This window comes from Leptodactylus fuscus, chromosome 1 (genome assembly GCF_031893055.1).
Source record: "Leptodactylus fuscus isolate aLepFus1 chromosome 1, aLepFus1.hap2, whole genome shotgun sequence".
Lineage (NCBI taxonomy): Eukaryota > Metazoa > Chordata > Amphibia > Anura > Leptodactylidae > Leptodactylus > Leptodactylus fuscus.
Window position 1 is genome coordinate 240174677 of NC_134265.1, and position 21855 is coordinate 240196531.

Genomic DNA, 21855 nt, shown 5'->3' on the forward strand with positions numbered 1-21855 from the left:
TTCAGGGGTACACAAAATTCGATAAAATTATACTTACCAAGTCCACGAGTGGACTGGATTCTCCTTGAAGTCTTCTCCCAGCGCAGCGCTCCCGTGGCGTCTTCTGGCTGGAATTCACTCTGCCTAGGCATCGGGGCCTAGGCAGAGCCGACTGCGCATGCGCGGTCGGCTCTGCCCGGCCCGACGCCTGAGCAGAGCTGACTGCGCATGCGAGGGCATGCCCACACATGCGCAGTCCGCTCTGCCTAGGCTGGATGCCTAGGCAGAGTGAATTCCAGCCGGAAGACGCCGCGGGGACGCTGCACGGAGAAGACTTCTAAAGGTAAGAGAAGAACCAGCGTTGATTGACAGAATGTATAGCATTCTGCCAATCAACGCTGGTTCTGCATCGAACCTTAAACTTCGAACAGCTAGTAGTGTTCGATCGAGTACGAGTATCTCGAATACCGTAGTATTTGATCGAACACCTACTCGATCGAACACTACTCGCTCATCTCTAGTTATAGGATTTTGCTGCATTTTTTTTGACCCAAAGCCAATTGAAAGCTGGGACTGAATTGATCAGAAAGTAGAAGTATAAGAAGTTCCTATATATTTCCTATTCCTTTTGCAGCTATCTTTGACTCCAAAAAAAAAAACCACAGCAAAATCTTCAATAAAGAAAAGCTGTTTCCACAATGTAGGGCCTCAGCCTAAAGGGTATCTGTGTTTTCATGAAAAGTTTAACTTTGTCCAGGTTCTTGTGAAGTAGTTTGTACTATGGCTACTTAAGGCTAGATTCATACAACGATTGCCAGACCTGACCTTCATGCCGAGAACTGGGCTAAATAACTATGATGTTAGGAGTCCCTGCCTCCCAGCGACATACTGTGATGTACAGATTACAGTATTGGACAGTATGTTTCCTTCATACACATCTAATCAGTTATTCTGCTGCTAATATCCCCATTATGGTTGCAGCACACTTTTTCATTTGTCCCCGAGTCCGCCCCTTCCGTTATAACTACTGGTTTATTGATGTGTAATTCTGCCAGAAGTAACTGTATAATAGCAAACAAATGCCTGAAAAAAGCCCAAGTGAGCATAATATGGGAAATTCAAGAACACAGTACCACAAATACATGCAGGCATAGTGCTGCTAAAAACATCTGACACAGGAAAAGAGCAATCTATGATCACAGTCAGAATATTATTCACAGATAGCAAATAGCACTCCTATCTGTATTCGCACAAGCAGCCAGAAGTAGATATAAGTACTAAAGTAGACTTTGAGATGTGTGGAATGTTGAGTCCAGTGCACAGATAAAGTCATTTGTAGATGTGCTGAGGAAAAACAGCCCTTAACCCCTACATTCAGTGTGTAGAGATAAGTTCCCCCCTTCTTTCACAGTGAAGCAGTCTTCCTGTTTAATGGTATCTATGGGAGGGACTTCCACAGTAACAGGGAGTGAACTGCAACTTACCGTATTTTTCGGACTATAAGACGCACTTTTTTTCCCCCAAATTTCGGAGGAAAATGAGGGTGCGTCTTATAGTCTGAATGTGGGTGGAGGAGTGGGTTTGCAGCATGGCCGCGCTACTGCCACCGCTGGTTTTCTTCAGCGGCAGGAGTGTGACAATCTGCAGGCCCCGGCAGCTAAGACACTCCCCGGCATCCGCCGGCCTATTACAGCAGATGCCGGGGACTGTCTTAGCTGCCGGGGCCTGCAGATTGCCGCGCTACTGCCGCTGAAGAAAACCAGCGGTGGCAGTAGCGCGGCCATGCTGCAAATTCGCTCCTCCTCCGCAGGTCCCGGCAGGTAAGTTAGCCCCGGGGCCGGTCCCCACCGGCCCTATACCTTTAGTGATGCAGGCCGGCTCCTGCATGGCGAGGCCGCAGGAGCCGACCTGTTCCGATGACAGCCAGGAGCCTAATGAAGGCTCCCAGGCCTGTCATAGATATATATTACTATCGCGGCTGGTCTATGACCCTCCGCGATAGTAATGTATAGAATCTCCCATAGACGGCAATACACTTGTATTGCCGTCTATGGGACTTGCAATCAAATGATTGCAGGTTCAAGCCCCCTAGGCGGGGGATAATAAAATAGTAAAAAAAAAAAAAAAAAAAACACTTAAAAAAATATAATAAAAAATAAAATAAAAGTTCACCTCCTTTCCCTAGAATACATATAAAAGTATAACATTACTGTGAAACATACACATTAGGTATCCGTGTGTCTGAAAATGCCCGGTCTACTAATATTTTTATGTACAGTGAACGTCAAAATCAAAAGTGCTAAACCGCCGGGTTTTTCTCTCTGTTTTGCCTCTGAATTAAATAAAAGGTGATCTAAGCAATAAACATTTCCCAAAATGGTATATCTAAAAAGTACACCTGACCCCACAAAAAAAACGCCCTATACATCCCCGTACAGCTGCAGGGTCACCTGTCAATGTGCCCTTGCAGCTGTTCCAAAACTACAACTCCCATACATTAAATATTTTACCATTTTTTGCCTGAAAATTTTTTTTCCCTATTTTTCTCCTCTAAAACCTGGGTGCGTCTTATAGTCCGAAAAATACGGTAGTTAGAAGGGAGACAACTGGTGGCAGGAACGTTCAGCCAGAAAGTAGCCAGATTTTTAATTGTTGATGTTTAATGAGACTAAGCCCTCTGAAAGTTTGTGACAATTTAAGGCTGAGGCCCCATGTTGTGGCATCTTTTTTTGAGCTCTTCAGCATTTTAAGCCAAACCCAAATGGATTTAGCAGAAGGGAAAAGTATCAGTGTTTTTTTTTCTTTTCTTTTAGTTTTTATTCCTTTTCAAGCCACTATTGACTTTGGCAAAACAAACTGCAGCAAAATCTTCAACTATACAGCTTTTACACATTGTGCGGCCTTACCTCACATTCACATGTGAAACTCTGGCTGAATTTATTGGCCTGAACAGTATGCTGGGAGAGCTACTTCTAGCATAAATATTTTTTGATGCTAGGAGACCCTGCTTCCCAGCGACACTGTCCCATATTATAATCAAAAAGTGTTACTGCCCAGGACGGTAAATGTCATACAGCTCAGGACCATAAATCCAGGCCAACATATACAATGTTTCATGGCTGAAACTTGTTCATGTGAAGTAAACAATCACACCTGGAATCAGGCCAGGGCTCCACAACGCTGCAATTTGCGACGGGAAAAATTGCAGCACCTTGCAGTACGTTCAAAGTGGATGGGATTGTAGCGAATTCCATAGCCACTTTGCAGTAAAAACCGCCGTGCAAACATGCTGCGATTTCCAGGACCGGCGCAGTTTTGAGACTCACAGCATACCAATTATACTGTACTTACGGAAACACTGGCAGTTTCCTCATAGGTATAATTGTAACAATGTTCAGTGGAAAACTCTGAACTTTCTGTTTAAAGGGATTCTACCACTAAAACATGTTTTTTTCTAATGACCACGTCGGAATAGCCTTAAGAAAGGCTATTCGTCTCCTACCTTTTGATGTGGTCTCTGCCGCGCCGGTCATCCGAAATACCGGTTTTTCCCGGTATGCTAATGAGTGTCCGGCAGCAACGAGGACGGGCCACAACTCTCAAACGCCGATGGAGGCGTCCCCACTGCTGCCGAAACTGGGCAATCCAGCCACGCCTTCTTCCTGATCTGCCTCCTCCCCTTCTGTGTCCTCTTCTTTCGTCGTCATGGGTGATGCATGCGCAGTCGGCTCTGGCAGCGAGACCTTGTTAGAGCCGCCTGCGCATGCCGGTGGCCATATTTGCGAGGCCGCAATTGCGCGCATACGCAGTACGCTCTGCAAAGTATTGCCGAACAGAGTGTACTGCGCATGCTCAGTAAGGGCCATACAGCCCTCTGACGCGCGAGTGAACTCATCCAGGCGTAGCAGCACCAGCGCTACTATGAAGATGGGAAAGGTAAGTATGAAACCTCCCCCTCCCCCCCTTCCCTACACTACCTACAACTGGCAGTCATGCTGACGCTCCGCTAAGGAAGTGCAGACGTGACTACCAGTTGTCATAAAACATCCCCCAAAAATAAGGCAGGTCCTATATTTAGCCTGACAATTTAATATAAGACACTGTCTTATTTTCAGGGAAACACGGTAGTACTTATGGGAACATTCTACACAGCTTAGCGTCATTCCTGGGCTGTATGGAACACCCCTTCTGATCGTATAGGGCTATGGCAACAGTCCAGCTAGACCAGGGGTGGGCAATTAATTCTCCCATGGGACCACATGAGAAATTGTTACGGTTCTAGAGGGCCATGCGCGTTGTGGCAAATTTAGCTCCACCCACTTCTCTGCTGAACCCGCCCATTCTCAATCATTTTTCCATGTGCCCCACAAAGTAAAATCCTCCTACAGTCACCCTAACATTATACCGGTTCCCTCCAAATGTCCCACAGTATTAAGTCCCTCTCCTGGTGCCCCAGTTGTAACCAGCAGAAACTAGAGGGGACATTAAACTGGGGGCAACTAGAGGTAGACATGTCCCCCTCCAGCTCATACACTTCATGTATGCAGTCCGTAATGAGGGATGGTTGTAAATAAATTGGCACAGTACGCCTGGAAGATTCACAATATGAAGCTGATGTAGCAGAGCTGGATTTGATAGGTGATGAGAATCCCAAATTTACATGCTACAGGACAAATAGTCAGCTTGCAATAAACTCAGTTTTAGGTCTGTGTTTACATACAGCGGTAACAAACTCCCTGTCTCAGCCCTTATCAGCAAAATTCAATTAGCAGACTGATAACTGGAAGAGCCAGAGATAAACTGCGTGTCCATAACCACAGACCTGGGGATGATCTTATCTCTCCCCCCAGGACAAGTGATGTAGCTCCCTGCTCTCGGGGAGGGGGAGCTGAGTGCTCGGTGCTTGTATTTATGAGCTATAAATACAAGCACCGAGCATTCCGCTCCCCCTCCCCGAGAGCAGGGAGCTACATCACTTGTCCTGGGGGGAGAGATAAGATCATCCCCAGGTCTGTGGTTATGGAAACACAATGTAAATAATGACGTGAATAAATTAAGATAACAGACAAAGCAGTTTTGGTTAAGCAATGTATTTAGGAAAAGTCTTAAATCCACATAAGCTAACAGTATAGATAGGATCCTTGAGATGGGACAACCCCTTTAAGGTAGCCTCAGTCTGGTCTACTGTTTGTAGTTAATTTCCTAATTCTTTATTGCCTTACATCTAGATTTAGTTTCTTTAGGGGTGCAGATACCTAGACAAGGAAGACCCCTGCCTCTAAAATCAGTAACATTTTGTAGTCACTATTGATGTTAGTAGCAGCTGTCTGCCTTTGAGCACACAACCAATCATCTGTTTTATTGATGTAGAAAGTAATTTACTTCGGAGCAAGGCCCATTAGTGACTGTTTTAGGATACAGAAAGTATATTGGAAAATTGAACAATTTTACCTTCTACAAATATCTGTTAAAACTGGACAAACAAATTAGAAGTTTTATCTCTGCCTTTACAAACATTGTTAGGCTTTAAGAGCTTAGTAAATTCCAGCGGTACTGTAATAGGATTCTGTCATTACAAGCCTGCTTGTTCCCCATTTCCTACTAGGTACGATATCCATCAGCTGTAAGTGGCATCACTGAAAAGTAGACTGCAACTCTGCCATGCATACACACCATGTAAAGTTATACTGCAGTGTTTCCAATGCTCTGCCAAATCTCTGGCATTAACATGTGCACAAAAACAATGCATTGGGAGCTTCATTGCATAAATTTCCATGGCGGAGCATAAGCATGTGAACCTTACATTGCATGGTGTAAAACACGCTGCCAGTGGACTTTTAGCATGGATGAATCCTGCATCTCTATTCGGTAGTCCAATGGACAAGCCTGGATTTGGTAAATTCTAGGAGAACATTACCTGCCTGACTGCATTGTGTTTCTTTGGTAAAATAACCGAGGTCAGGATAACCAGTGCAGTCAGCATATGATGCTTTAGTTATTTAACCTTTACTTGAATAAATAAACTCATTCACACAAAAGGGTAAAAAAAAAAGAAACCGAAACTGACCATTGTCATAGTTTATTTTATTCCCACCCAAGATACTACAAATAAATGTAACTGGTTTGATAAATTTAGAACCAACTGCATATCAGCTATGCAAAGAATAAACCCACCACGCACAGCAGTTCTTACACAAGGAGGAAATAAGACAACTGACCATTCACTGACCACTTACCAGTGTCTGTCTATACATCTAAATGAGCAAAATGCAGGACATGTAAATGCCTGTGTACAACTTCTAGTTTACGTTTCTCCCTCACTTCCAAGGAAACTTCATTCCCAATATTATCTTAGGCACTTTGATGAAACAAGAACATGCTGCTGGCTTGTGATTTGTTTCCACTCAGTACTTTTCTTCCAAGCCAATAAAGTACATTTCGAATTGGTATTCTTTAGGAATCTTCAAGTCTGCTGAATGAGTACCAGTTATCTTCTTACATTCAGCAAAGTAACAAATATATATACGTATTCAACAGAAAAATGTCCAATATTTTAATGAGCCATTTAAGAGAAAAATAGGCATTTATACAGTCTAATGTCAGGAGGTGGCGAAAATACTCAAGGGTCCTGGGGGGGGAAAAAAAATTATATATAAATAAAAAATTGACACAATGGTGTGATATGTGTAAATATCCACACAACACATTACTATACAATCAATAGTTAATTATCCATGTTGCTATCTACCCTCTGTCAATGGTCTTAATCACATAGCTGACCATATTAGATCCCAAGCAAAGAAAAGAGAAGCTTGTCACCGCTTTCCCCTAATAAAGGGGGGGGGGGGTGTATTGTTAAAATAACTACACTGGAAACCCAATTATAACAGCCCCATAATAATGCTATCAAGATTAAAAACTAGGCTTTTTATCCTTGGGAACCATCTGGTTTTCTATTTCTTCTATTACGTTTGGAATTTTTTTCTCTAGCTCCCACCGTCCCTAAGCAATCAATGCTGTTAGTTTATTTAGAGATACTAAGAACTTGAACTGGCGACAGTGTTGAAAGGTCCTTTTTATGGGATTTTCCAGTCCCAAAATTTATTTTTTATACTGATGACCTATCAAAAGAATAGGTCACTAGTATGTGATCTGCGGGTGTCTAACACCCAAACCCCTCACAGATCACCTGTTCCTTCAGCCTCCAGAACTGCTGCAGTGTATGGAGAGTGTATACAGTATGCAAGTTATAGAACCGGCACTGCAGTTCCCTTACGCTACCCATATTATTTGCTCCAGAATAGAATGCACATGCAGCAGCTTATGGCACCTGCTGGAACAGCTTATCTCTGGGTTCAGGTGTCAGCCCTTCACAGACCACATACTTAGGACCTATTCTGTATGAAAAATCTAATTTAGGGATTTAAAACCCCTTTAACAAAGAAAAAAAAAAGCTTATCAATCACAATGCTGCTTTTAATTTCATGACCAATAAGGGCTCATATATGTGCCAGAGTAGTATATAGAACCTGTATTAAACCATGTAGCCTCTATGCACTGCTTTTTATGTCCAGCTCCAACAACTAAGTGCTTACTAATCTTGGGGAGATGGGGATCTATAAACATCAATTTATTTCTGTTGGTTCATATAGAATCGGACAGATAGAAGCTCTGTATGAAATCAGGGATATACAGAGGTAGAAGCCTCATATACCTATAAGCAGCCCAATTACAGTCCTATAGAAGATGGAGCCATAATGAGCCCAAAAATAAGCATTTCTGTAAGGCCAGGGGTGGTTATTTTGTGCTGCACATTTTGCATGTGCTGAGCTTGGATTTTGTCATGGATTTTGTCTTATGTATTCCAAAGAATGAAATGTATCTATTGTATTAAAATTAAAAAAAAAAAAGGAATTCATTTATCTATTGTAAAATTTGAAAATCCACCCATATATATTGCACTGTAATGTCTTTTAACATGACCAAAATAAGGGATAGGACTTGCTTTATAATTATCGGAAGCCTCCTTGGAAGAGCCTCAAACTGCACACTCTGTCATGTGCATGATGTCTTATTATTTGTAGATTGTATATAAAGATACAACATAAGTATTAATTATGCTAGAAATACCTTCTTAATGTTGCAGAAACAATACCAAAACAGATCTCATTTACCATCTGGTGATGAATTCAGGAACAGTTCTAAGTATCCATGTTCTGGAAGGCAAAAAGGATTCAGGGTAGTTACATATTGAACAAGCTTGTTAAAAGTCAATCATTTAAAATTTATTTAAAAATAAAAAAAATTGGCAAAATAAAATCCCTACAAAGCAGAAAAGTCTGAATCCAGCTAAAAACAAAGCAGGTTTCTAGGTTTTATATTGCCTTCTTTCACTCTTCTTTTACATGCATTACACACAAGTCTGTAGTCATTGCTCTCAATAAAGAAACAAGGGAAAGAATAAAGAAACACAGGATTTCACAGGAAGGAGTCGACATTTAAAGTATATTAAATTCTATTACAAAATTTACTAATGACACAAATACGGTTAGAAAAACAAAAATTGTTCAAAAGTTTAGTCATTTTTTTTAAGGAAAGAGAGTCTATCACCAGAACCAGCTTCACAGATAGGTTAGGGTCATCTGAAATGAACTTGAACAGTGTTTTCCCCTTGTGATTTGGCGCCTCCATTGCTGAGATATTGCTGGTTTTTGTCAATATGACAAAAGCTCTTTGGAGCAGTAAGGGTGCTGCCATAGTTCCAACGATCCATAACCTAACCTATTTATCTACTGGGCTGGGTTGATATGCTGGGTTCCAGTGACAGGCTCCCTTTAAAATAGTTGCCCAAGGCTAGATATTGATGGCTTATGCTTAGGAGAAGTCATGAAGGAGTTGTCCAGGATATTTTAAAAACCCTACACTAATCTAAACACCCTCCCCCCTCCTACTTTCTAAATAACATTAATAATATTTTAAAAATATATATATTTACCCATATGATCGCCCCAAGGACATTTTCTGATAATCCAGTGACGATACGTTTCCCCATTTCTGGAATCGGATCGTCCCCCATCCACTTCACTCATACTTACTCATCTTCCTCCTCTTGTACTGGCAGGGTGCGCGCTCTTATCCTAGCAGTGTGTGCACACTGCTGCCAGTAAATCACCTCTACTGCGTGTCTATGCATGCACAGTAGAGGTTACTCTTTGGAGGAGCACGCGCAGACACAGTACAGGGGGAGAAAAGGCTGTCTCACAGGAAGAAGCCATGGAGGGCAAGTATGTAATATCGGTTGGGGATTAGGCTGAGTAGGTAGGGAAGGACATATAGGATAGTTAGGATAGCTAGACAGGGAGGGGGTGTATTGGGAGGGGGAGTTAGGAGGAGGGAGAAAAGAGGTGAGAGGGGTTAGGAAGTTACATAGCAGGAAGTAGAAGAATCTAAACAAAAGTAGAAGATACTAGGGGCCTCCAGAGACACCCAGAAATCACTCAAAACACACTAAAAATTATATAGGTACATTTCTTAACCCATTAATAGCTCCAATAGACATTTAAAAAAAACAAAGAAAAAACAAAACAAAACATTTTTTGCCCAGAAAACCACTTTAAATTTAGATTCGGTCTGGAACACTGCACCCCCACCAAATCTGTAGTATTGTGCAGTGACCGTGACATGGTACTGCAGCTCAACTCCCATTGAAGTGCACAGGAACTGGGTTGCAATAGCACAGCATCACCACTACACAGTGTATGGACCTGTGTGTTTACAGCTCTTTATGGTTTGCAGATTCTGTGTTTGCTGGCAAGTAAAGGCGTCGAGTTTCAGGCCCCAATTGATCGGACATTGATGACCTCTCTCAAAAATAGACCATCAATGACAAGTCTTGGACACCCCTTTAAAGCAACGTTAGTTGACATATTGCTTGTTGACACATTTTCTTTACTATTAAGAGCACATAAAATGAAAAATAGGCATCCACTGAGACTTACGCATATGGCATCTGTTTTTGGCCATGGCAGCTACAGCATCCTCATGGGTCAAAAATCTTACTACTGCTTCCCCTGAAGTACCTCCGGCATCTGCACTGTATTCAATATTTATCTTCAATGGCATCACAGGATGGAAAAACTGTCGAGAAAGAAAACGGAGAATTACTTTGCAATGTCCTAAACAATGCTATAAGTGCTCTGGCTAAAAGTGATTTCTTTCATTTTAACCATGAACCTGTATTATATACTACAGACTTCTACTGCCTATTAACAACTTACATTTGCAATATCCTGCCCAGAAGCATGGAAAGGGAGTCCTCGAATGTGGATATCATGGACTGGAGATACAACTGTAAACTCACTGGCATCCACCGCTTTTCCAGACATGTCCTTTCCATAATCTGAGGGTGGAAAATTTAAGAAGAATGAAAATCATATTCCCAGGTTCAGCAATTTAAACTGCAAGCTTATTCTACTCCAGTACATGACCTGCAGCAACCATGTTCCAATAACAAGAGTAAATGTACAATGCTATATAACCTACATGACAAACAGAATATAAACCTCTGAACATTATCTGTAGCAATAAACTTTATGCTTTTTATTCTTTTTCCTGCTTGAGAAGGAAAAAACAGCAGATGCAGGTGTAGATGGATTCTGAATGGGGATAAGGGAGTCTGAGAACAAAAGGATCAGGCATGTAAAATACAACATACAGTGGGGCAAAAAAGTATTTAGTCAGTCACCAATAGTGCAAGTTCCACCACTTAAAAAGATGAGAGGTGTCTGTAATTTACATCATAGGTAGACCTCAACTATCAGAGACAAAATGAGAAAACAAATCCAGAAAATCACATTGTCTGATTTTGTAAGCATTTATTTGCAAATTATGGTGGAAAATAAGTATTTGGTCACCTACAAACAATCAAGATTTCTGGCTCTCACAGACCTGTAACTTCTTCTTTAAGAGTCTCCTCTTTCCTCCACTCATTACCTGTAGTAATAGCACCTGTTTAAACTTATCAGTATAAAAAGACACCTGTGCACACCCTCAAACAGTCAGACTCCAAACTCCACTATGGTGAAGACCAAAGAGCTGTCAAAGGACACCAGAAACAAAATTGTAGCCCTGCACCAGGCTGGGAAGACTGAATCTGCAATAGGCAACCAGCTTGGATTGAAGAAATCAACTGTGGGAGCAATAATTAGAAAATGGAAGACATACAAGACTACTGATAATCTCCCTCGCTCTGGGGCTCCACGCAAAATCTCACCCCGTGGGGTCAAAATGATCACAAGAACGGTGAGCAAAAATCCCAGAACCACGCGGGGGGACCTAGTGAATGAACTGCAGAGAGCTGGGACCAATGTTACAAAGCCTACCATCAGTAACACACTACACCGCCAGGGACTCAGATCCTGCAGTGCCAGACGTGTCCCACTGCTTAAGCCAGTACATGTCCGGGCCCATCTGAAGTTTGCTAGAGAGCATTTGGATGATCCAGAAGAGTATTGGGAGAATGTCCTATGGTCTGATGAAACCAAACTGGAACTGTTTAGTAGAAACACAACTTTTCGTGTTTGGAGGAAAAAGAATACTGAGTTGCATCCATCAAACACCATACCTACTGTAAAGCATGGGGGTGGAAACATCATGCTTTGGGGCTGTTTCTCTGCAAAGGGGCCAGGACGACTGATCCGGGTACATGAAAGAATGAATGGGGCCATGTAGCGTGAGATTTTGAGTGCAAACCTCCTTCCATCAGCAAGGGCATTGAAGATGAAACGTGGCTGGGTCTTTCAACATGACAATGATCCAAAGCACACCGCCAGGGCAACGAAGGAGTGGCTTTGTAAGAAGCATTTCAAGGTCCTGGAGTGGCCTAGCCAGTCTCCAGATCTCAACCCTATAGAAAACCTTTGGAGGGAGTTGAAAGTCCGTGTTGCCAAGCGACAGCCCCAAAACATCACTGCTCTAGAGGAGATCTGCATGGAGGAATGGGCCAACATACCAACAACAGTGTGTGCCAACCTTGTGAAGACTTACAGAAAACGTTTGACCTCTGTCATTGCCAACAAAGGATATATAACAAAGTATTGAGATGAAATTTTGTTACTGACCAAATACTTATTTTCCACCATAATTTGCAAATAAATTCTTACAAAATCAGACAATGTGATTTTCTGGATTTGTTTTCTCATTTTGTCTCTCATAGTTGAGATCTACCTATGATGTAAATTACAAACGCCTCTCATCTTTTTAAGTGGTGGAACTTGCACTATTGGTGACTGACTAAATACTTTTTTGCCCCACTGTACACGCAAAATATATGTCAATATCGATTCAAACTACCAGCATTTGTAAATATGACATCTTGCACTTTATCCATGCAGTAAAAACAAAATATAACAGAGAATTCCTTGGAGGGAGAGAGGCCGTCTTGTACATTGTCGGCCAAACCTAGCAAAATCTGCGGATTTGGCTGGCAATAATCTAACATATATAGGCACCACAGCAGCAGCTTTACGTTTGGGTGAGAAGGATCTGACAGAAGTATCTATTCATTATATTTTTTAAAGATCTAAATTCCTTTAACCCCTTAAGGACCAGGCCATTTTTTGGTTTCGCATTTTCGTTTCTCCCTCCTCACATTTCAAGAGCCATAACTTTTTCATTTTTCAGTTCACAGAGTCACATGATGGCTTATTGTTTGCGGGACAAATTGCACTTTGTAATGGCACCATTCAATATGCTGTGCAATGTACTGGGAAGCTGGAAAAAAATTCAGAATGAGGTGCAATTGGAGAAAAAAATGCATTTGCGCCATTTTCTTATGGGTTTAATTTTTACAGCGTTCACTGTTTGGTACAAATGACATGTTACCTGTGTTCTACGTGTCAGTACGAACGCAGTGATACCAAATTTATATAGTATTTGAAATGTTTTGATACTTTTAAAAAAATGATAAACTTTGCAAAATAGAAAAAAAATTTTGTGTCATCATGTTCTAACACCTGTAACTTTTTCATATTTCCATGTATGGAGCTGGTTGTGGTGTCTTTTTATGCGGGACAAGATGACGTTTCTATTGATACCATTTGGGGAAAGATCTGATGGTTTGATCACTTTTTATTCAATTTTTTATAGGAGGCAAAGTGTTGAAAAAAACGCTATTTGGCCATTTTTATTTTTTTTGCCGCTACGTTGTTCGCAGTAAGGGATAGATTTAATATTCTAATAGTTCGGGCATTTTGGAGCGCAGGGATACCTAATATGTTTATGTTTAATGTTCTTTAATTACTTTTATAGCTGATCTAGGGAAAGGGGGGTGATTTGAACTTTTATATTTTTTTTAATTTTTTCAATACTTTTAAAAACTTTTTTTTTTCTTGTTATACATTTATGATCAGACCCCTTAGGTACCTTGAAACCTAGGGGGTCTGATCACTCATACTATTCACTGCAATACTACAGTATTGCAGTGAATAGGAAAATCGCAGCACTTCTATTAGACGATGCCTCTGGCATCGTCTAATAAATCTAGTGCAGAGACAAGCCTGGAAGCCTTCAATAGGCTTCCGGCTGTCATAGCAACCGATCACCGCCCTCATGTGACGTTCAGGAGGGCGGTGATCGGCGAAACATGGCGGTGCCCGTGCCGCCGGCGCCGTTTACACACTGCGGTCACGTTTGACCGCAGTGTGTAAAGGGTTAACAGCAGCGATCGGCTCGGGCACCGACCGCTGCTGTTAGTGGCAGGTCCTGGCTGTATTATACAGCCGGCATCTGCCGTGTATGGAGCGAGCTCAGCGTGTGAGCTCGCTCCATACATCCCCATGCGACCCATGACGTACAGTTACGTCAAGGGTCGCTAAGGGGTTAAAAGGGTTTGTCTAGGTTTGGCTAAAAGAAAAGAAAATACAATTTTCAAGATATAATTTTCTGTAACAATTCCACATGGTTTTCTAGATCTCTGTTTGGCAAATTACTGAGCTGAGACTGTAACAAACAGTACACCTATTTAGTTTTTGCCTCGCCTTATTCTAAAACTCATATCTTTGTAATTTTTCAATTGATCGAGCTGTTGTTTTCATGTGTATTTTTTGGGGTTCATTCAACTTTTAATCACTTTTTATTCCATTTTTTGGAATTATTTTTCTTATGGTGTTCACTGTGCAGATTACAGAACACGTTAGCTTTTAAGTTCAAGTTATTTCGGATTAGGCGATATGACATACGTGCTGGTTTATTATTTTATTCTAAACATAATAAAGCTATATGTCTGGATAATAAAACGCTTTGTGATTTTTTTATTTTTATTTTTGCAGTTTTAAAATTGTTATTTTATAACATTTTTCTAGGGGGCTTGAACCTGTGATCTCTTGTATGATTCCCTGCAACACTTCTATTAGGGATGCGCCTAGTAGGCTTCTGTTATGGCAGTGCAGGAGGACACAGTTAGGCCTCCAGCTGCCATGGCAATTCCCCAGCACCCCACAATCATGCTGCAGAACCTGAGGGGCTGACTGAGGGAACCTATGTGCTACATGTGCCAGCTCTGCTCCTTCTAGCGATCGGATGGATAAACTAACATAATGAAATATGGGATACATTCATCACAAAGCTTTAACTGACCAATGTTCATCATATAGCGTAAAAGGGGTAATAAATGTGCCCATAGGCAAAATTGCAATACAATGGGGGAGATTTTTAAATCTGTCAAAAAGAAAAAAACTCTTTAACGACCATAGCAACCACAGCGCAACTTTTTGTTTCAATTTTGTGATCTGCATCAATTAAGAGATAATTATCTCTGCGTTTCTTCATTGGTCTGTGTCCACAAAGGTAGGTTTTTGCTCCTATTCAAGACCCCTACACTGAAAGCACTTTGGACCTGACAAACTCTCTGTAATAAATCACATTAAAATGTAACATAGAAAATCTCATCCAAAGCACCATTTTCATTCCATTTTAGAAACACGTTAATAGAGAAGAAGAGATCAGTATCTCACCGTTCATGTGATTGTTCTCACTGACAATGTCAGATTGCCTGTCTTTACTTTCAGTATTAATAGAAATATCTGGGTCATAAAGTTCTTTCATGGTTGGGGCAAAAGTTACCCCTTTCCTTCTTCTAACAAGATAGCGAGCATTCTGAATTTCATTTTTTCTGCTTGGAAAAATTTCAATGTACCTTTAAGGAAGAAGAAAAGAGGAAAAAAAAGTTAAAAAATGAATGCAAACACTAAGGGCTAGTTCACACGGCATTCCGTCGTGGCTTTCCGCTCTGGATTAGGCCCAAATGAATGATCCTAGTTTGGAGGGTGGTGTTGCGAGGCGGACGCCAGGGCTGAATCAGCCGCGGTAACCGCCTGAAGAAAGAAAAGCTCGCTCGGAAATTACCGACTCCCATTGATTTCAATGGGAGGCGGTTTATTTTAGCAGGATTTTGACACGGATTCCACGTCAAAATCCTGACCATTTTGCCCTGTGTGAACTAGCCCTAAATGTTGGAGAAACTTGAGCTTCTAAGTGTAAGATTAGAGGTTCACATCATATTTTACTGTACAACTTTTACTGTATACTCCATTTTGGACAACTAAAATGGCAAAAAATTATGCTGCAGAAAGGGAATCTGTTATACGTAGACCTGAATAATAATAATAATAATAATAATAATAATAATAATAATAATAATAACAACAACAACAACAACTGAATAAAAAAAATAACTGAACAAAACGGAGAGAGACGCACTTTTCTTTATTATTACTGAAAGGTATCTAGAACAGATGCCCTTCTCCTCGCTCCCTATTCCTCCTATCCAGGTCTTTTTATCCTTTTCTGTTTTTCAACACATTATGTTTCTAAAGACATTTCAAATGTGATACCATTTCTCCACTTTGTACTTGCACTTTTCTACATTTTTATGCTTGCAATAATTCAGTAAATACCTTTGAAACTAAAACAGATGCCCTTTCTACGATATACTTTTTTTTTGACAATCTTTTTCCTCGAAAACGAAGGAAAGAAAAGTAAAAAAAAAGTGATGTGAACCTAGTCTAATTTATGCATCAAAGTTTAAAGTCCATGAACATGTATGTGCAGCTTTTTATCATACAGAAAATACATTTTTTCCTAATTCTCTCTCTCTCTCTATATATATATATGTATTGTTTCCCCTTTTCAAAAAATGGATGCACCAATACAACACAGGCCAAGTTATTTGCCTTGAGTTCATGAGGTGAACAGCAATTTTCTAAACCAGATGAAGTGAGGAAATGACAGATAGGAGCCTTTAGAGAGAGACAGAAGCAACCAAGTAGGGTCCCTGCATCTCGCACATAATGCAAACCTTGGTACTTTTTATCTTTTGCCTCAGATTTACAAAAAAATGGGAATGCAAGACCACCATCAAATCAAGAAATGATGCTTACTTAAGTAATATGATTAACAAACATATCCAATAACTAAAATAATAAGATGCAATGCAAATACAACAAACATGGGTTACCTGCTGCCTATTTCCTGCTTGTGTCTCAAAAGTGCTTGCTCTGCATGTTCCTCAGAAATAAACTGTACAAACGCCTCCCCCGACTTGCGCCCCCTCTGGTCAAATACAAATGTTATGCCTTCATCGGCTATACTTAGACCTGTGAAAACATGCACTTTAATAGAATAATGACCATTACAATGAAAATGCAAACTAGCTTCTCCATATTTTGGCTGTGTAGTTACCACACTATAGCTTAATGTGTCCATGCTCTATTTTTATAGCTAGAGTTACAGTGTAGAAATTGGAAACTTCGACAAAGAAGAAGCAGGAAGTGGAAGAATAGAAACTCACCTGAAAAGAAATTGACAATATCCTGTTCACTACAGCTATATGGAAGACCACGGAGGCGCACAGTACCATCACTTAGGGTACCAGCCACTGACTGTGCAGCTTGAGACATAGCAGATGATGTAGTGGGTGACATAGGAGCTTGAAGCCTTTGCAGCAATGACTCTGCATCTTTCTGGCTCATTTCAAACACTGTCAAACAACAATTAAACATCTGAAAAACTATTTTAAATAATATCATATAACAAATAGTGTTGAGTGAATAGTATTCTAAACTATTCGTCGAATACCTCGCTCCCATAGGAATGCATTGAAGCGGCCGATCACCAAGGGGTTAAGCGCTGTGAAGATTTGCCGGCCGTTAACACGCATTCCTATGGGAGCGAGGCATTCGTATCTACAATTCGCTCAACACCAATAACAAACATTACACGTTATTCCATTCACTCCTTCTTGAAGAGGCCAATTTGTCAGATTATGAAAGTCATAGATTTATTGCTTGTCAATTAAGTCATGAAAGATTGATTTTTTGCAGAATGAGTTGTGTTTACCAACATCACAATTTTAAGGAACATGTAAGTTATTAATTAACTTTTTCTAAGAACTGTGGGGTAAAGTTAAAAAAAAAAGGGAAACTTTGTCCTGGAGTTTTGTTTATTTTAGTTTTACGCTTCCTGGCGTCTATTGTATGTGAAACGGCACAAGATGGCCGTGGCTCATGGGGCCACACGGTGGCTCAGTGGTTAGCACTGCAGCGCTGGGAGTCCTGGTGTTCAAATCCTGCCAAAAACCATCTGCAAGGAGTTTGTATGTTCTCCCTGTGTTTGCATGGATATCCATTGTGAGCTCTATGTGGGGCTCACAATCTACATTTAAAAAAAAAAAAAGATGGCAGTGGCTCAGGTGCTGTAATGTACAGCTTACACTCCCTTGCTGCAGCTCCAGTGGGATATAACTTTAGGTCTGTTGTCCTGGCACATCATCTAGTACTAATTAACAGATACAGGAATATGCAATGTCTACATTTTGAAGAAAAAAAAAAGGTGTTATACAGAATTAGAAAAACAAGGCTGCTTTATTTCAGCACCACACATGACCTGAGGACAGGTGTTAGCCTTATTGTTAGGCATCTATATCCCTTAGCGTATTGTTTCAGGATCAGCACAACAGGAATAAATCTTTGGACATTCATGTTCAGCTATGAGCTAATAGAAATTCAGTAACATTCTTGTGGGGTTTTTTTTGCTCCCATACCTCAACATTCAGTGACATGTAGTAGTACAGGTTGCTCACCTTCCACATAGCGCTGACCCAAGTACTTTTTATGCTGTTCTAATGCTTTTACCAAGTCATCTGCTGTCTCAAACTCAATGACTGCATCTCCTCGTGGTTTTCCATCTCTATTGAAAATGAAATGCACTCCATCTGTGCCATTTCGTACATTGCAACCTGAAAGATAACAGTGACAGCAAGAACATCAGCACTAGAAGTGTTACTTCCAAGAATGAGCACTGGTTTACAGCACTTGTTACAAGTCATCTTTTATTGTTAGAAGTAAAATGTGTTTCATGTTTGCAAAAATGTGTCTCAACAGGAAAATCCTAAATAAAATATTGGTAGAGACTCTTATCGGAGGCTGTAAATCGCAGCAGGTTAGCCATCACTAAGTCAGAGGTGGCGGGTAAACAGCTGCAATATACAAAAGCAGCATAGTGAATGACATTAAAGGTTATAAATAAGTATTAAATGCATGTAGTTTACCAGTATGTGCTGCAATAATGTTTGGTATTTTCCATGTCCCTATTGTACTGGGCTTTCTCTCAAGCCCTAGCATTCTCCATTTACCCAGGTTCCTTTGCTGTATCCACCTGCTTCCCCTATACCATCTTATGTAGTCCTGCTGCTTCATTTTTAATGGCCTAAGTCATCCAATTGATACCTGCTCAAAGCGTCTTGTATACCACCCCCTGCTTTTCTAGCTTCATCCACTGCAACTCCAGTTATACCCCACTGTGTCTGATGTTTCACCCCATGTTACCTCCTTTGTTCCGCCCTATTTCTCTTCTGTTCCACCCCCAGCATTATGTATTTTTAACTCCTCTGTTAGTTGTCATTCCCACCACTTCTTTGTATCCATGCACCTTCTGCTCCTGGATTCTTCAAGCATAGCAGCAGTGCCCTGTGTGTTTCTTGCTGGACCAGCAAATTGGTCCTATTTATAGGCAGCAAGAGGTCATTGGTAATATAAGGCTGGGTTCATATCTGCATCAGACTGTCCGTGTGGAAACTCTGCTGCAGTGACCATCAAAAATCGCCAAACAAAAACGTCCTGCAAGTCCAACTTTTTTGTCTGGCGGTTTCAATTTAACACAGGAGGATATCCGATGAACCCATTATAGTCAATGAATTCCATCGGTCACCCACCCCTAAAAGACAGAATCCCTTTAAAAGCAGTTCAGTTTAAGAAGTTTGTAGATACTTGTGTACAACTACTCTGGAAATGAACCTGGAGTGTGCTAGTCACTGGCATAAACTTTCAGGATAAATTTTACTATGTTATACCCCAAGTTAAATAATGATTTTTACGTTCCATTTCTTCATTGTCATGTTATGTACAAAATCAAAAGAATGATACTACATACATACCAGAAAAGAAGTTAAGCACATCTTCTGCAGTGCACGACCATGGCAACCCTCTAGCACGCACAATGAACATCTTACTTGGTCCTTTGTTTACAGACCCTGGTTCATACTCTGGTAAATCAAGGTATTCTTCAGTGTCATGTGAAACGTACGGACTCTGACAAAACAAAAAGAAGAATATAAAGTTTAAAACAGATAAAAGGTTAAAAATAATAAAAATACAAGCCCACCAGGAACTCCTAAAAGTAAAACAAAGTGGATATTTATTGAGGTAATAAATAAATAAATAATAAAAGGGATCAAGAAATGTCATAAAAACAATTGAATATACACCACTATGCCCATGGACAAATGTATGTTAAAAGTGTTCATTTTCACTACTAAATTTGTGAATAAGTGTCCACAGCATACTAGGACACCCATCAATCCTCAGAGCTGGGTCAGTAAGGCACATCTCACTCCAGTCATTTCAATGAGACCCCTGGAAATAAATGAGCGCTGGACTTCGGTTATCTTCAGAGGGACCCCTAGTAAAGATGAGCGAGTGGTATTCGATCGATTATCTCGCTGCCATAGGAATGCGTGTAAGTGGCTGAACACCAAGGGGTTAAGCGCATCGAAGATTCAATGCGCTTAACCCCCTGGTGTTCGGCCGCGTACACGCATTCCTATGACAGTGAGGTAATCGTTCGAATACTACTTGCTCATCTCTAACCCCTAGTATTTTGCAACTTTTCCCCTATCCTGTGGATAGGCAAGTGCTAAACTTCAGCTACATCCAGTGGTCCATTATAGTCTATGGGGTCCGCAGGTTTCCGAAGGTAACCGCTTTTTTAAGCTGGTTAGGTTTCTATTCGGGGGATGCCCAAGCGATGTCAACCTAGCCTGAAAAAAAAAAAAAAACTACAAGGGAGCACAATCACTATTCACAACTCTCAGTGCCCCATCTTCAAGCTACTCCTGTCACTTAATGGATGACAAAAAGCAGATGGAGCAAAGAAGTTAGCATTAGGGAAAGATTATGTTTCACCCCCAAGGGCTAAAAAATTGCACTCTCAGCAGTCGTTCCAAAGTGGGAACCAGTAAGATGAAAAGAAAACTGCAAGAGCAAGAGTTTATCTCCTGAACCAATATAGGACTGAGAATGATCCCACAAAACCAGTGCTCCCCTACCAACCAGAGGTACCGCTATATGAACATCAGAGATCATGTGTTATCACTGAGGAGAGTGGACACAATGGCTACACATTTCATGCTTAAGGCAAGAACAGGATTGTGATTATTAATCTCCACACTCAATGATATGGGATAAAACGCAGAGAGTAAATAACCAATGTCCTTTTCTTATATTTTCTGGTATAGTCCCTTATATTTCTATCTCAGTCTTCATTTCTGTAAAATGGCCACCACTCTATGCACAGTGCTCTGGGATGGACTGACTGAGAGCAAGGAGGAGTGTCTCAGACTACCAAAGGGCAGTGTTTAGACAGTGATCCTGGTGGCCATTTTACAGAGGTAAGGAGGAGACTGGGAAACGTGAACTGCATTGGAAAGTTTAACAAGGAGCACACCAGCTATTATAACTAGCACTATACAATTATTGTGAATTGGAGATTGTTAACCCCTTTCCTAACGTGCACACAATAAGAGTCAGACATCATGTTATGCAGTTCTCAGGGCTTTTTAAACTACCCTTGACCATTAAAGAAACAATCTGTAACAGACCCAGCGCCACCAGGCCATGTTTTCCTCAGTTGTAGTGAGACCTGGTCCTGACATGTGATCACGCCAGCCAATCACTAGCCACAGCAGTGACGTCAGGAACAGTCATGTGACCTCAGCACCCACTGATTGCCTAGAGCAAACAGCTTTACTATAACCTTCCTTGCACATGCTCAGTGCGGCCAGTTGTGCTGCTCTTCTCAGTATGGACTGGAGGAGGTCAGGGGGGTACATCGTATCTGTCACAGCCACGTTACCTTGTAGCTGCTGGTACAGAAGCTCCTCTGCAGCCTCCTGGCCTCCTGTGCTGGAGCCCACAGTCTCTCTGGCCGCCACAGACAGCTCTGCAGCTCAGGCTTCCCTCTCCACAGCAGTGCAGCTCCCCGGCCCTGGCCCCTCAGCAGAAGCTGCGCTATTGAGGCGCTGATGATTCTGCAGCTCCCGGCCATGCAGAGGAAGGGCAAACACCACACCCGGAAACCCAGGGGGAGCTCACCAAGGACCAGCCGACGACACCACGGCTCCGCAACAGGAAGAAGAACTACAGCTCCCACCAACCACCGCTTTCAGTGCGACCAATGGGGAAAGGAGAGAAGTCATGAGAACTACATTTCCCAGCGACCCTCGTTTTACGCCGACAAATGGGCGAAAGCGTGTAACACGTCAAA

At 41.3% G+C, this 21855-nt stretch overlaps 1 protein-coding gene across 1 annotated transcript; it reads right to left on the reverse strand.

Annotated features, from left to right (window-relative positions):
- Positions 1-6042: 6042 nt before the first annotated feature.
- On the reverse strand, positions 6043-21801 carry GRSF1 (G-rich RNA sequence binding factor 1). The gene is made up of 10 exons (XM_075285261.1): positions 21445-21801; positions 19469-19622; positions 18116-18271; positions 16826-17014; positions 16493-16631; positions 14991-15172; positions 10257-10378; positions 9978-10116; positions 8110-8195; positions 6043-6607 (listed from the first exon to the last, which is right to left on the reverse strand). Exons 1-9 carry the CDS (start codon positions 21634-21636, stop codon positions 8146-8148), a joined length of 1323 nt encoding a protein of 440 aa, XP_075141362.1. The 5' UTR covers positions 21637-21801; the 3' UTR covers positions 6043-6607; positions 8110-8145.
- Positions 21802-21855: the final 54 nt, after the last annotated feature.

Coding starts and splice junctions, on each gene's coding strand:
- GRSF1 (XM_075285261.1), bottom strand. CDS start 21,636: ATGGCCGGGAGCTGCAGAATCATCAGCGCCTCAATAGCGCAGCTTCTG. Junction 18,272..19,468: donor TGTGCTTAACTTCTTTTCTG/GTATGTATGTAG, acceptor GTTATCTTTCAG/GTTGCAATGTACGAAATGGC. Junction 10,379..14,990: donor TGAGAACAATCACATGAACG/GTGAGATACTGA, acceptor TTCCACCCTCAG/ATTATGGAAAGGACATGTCT.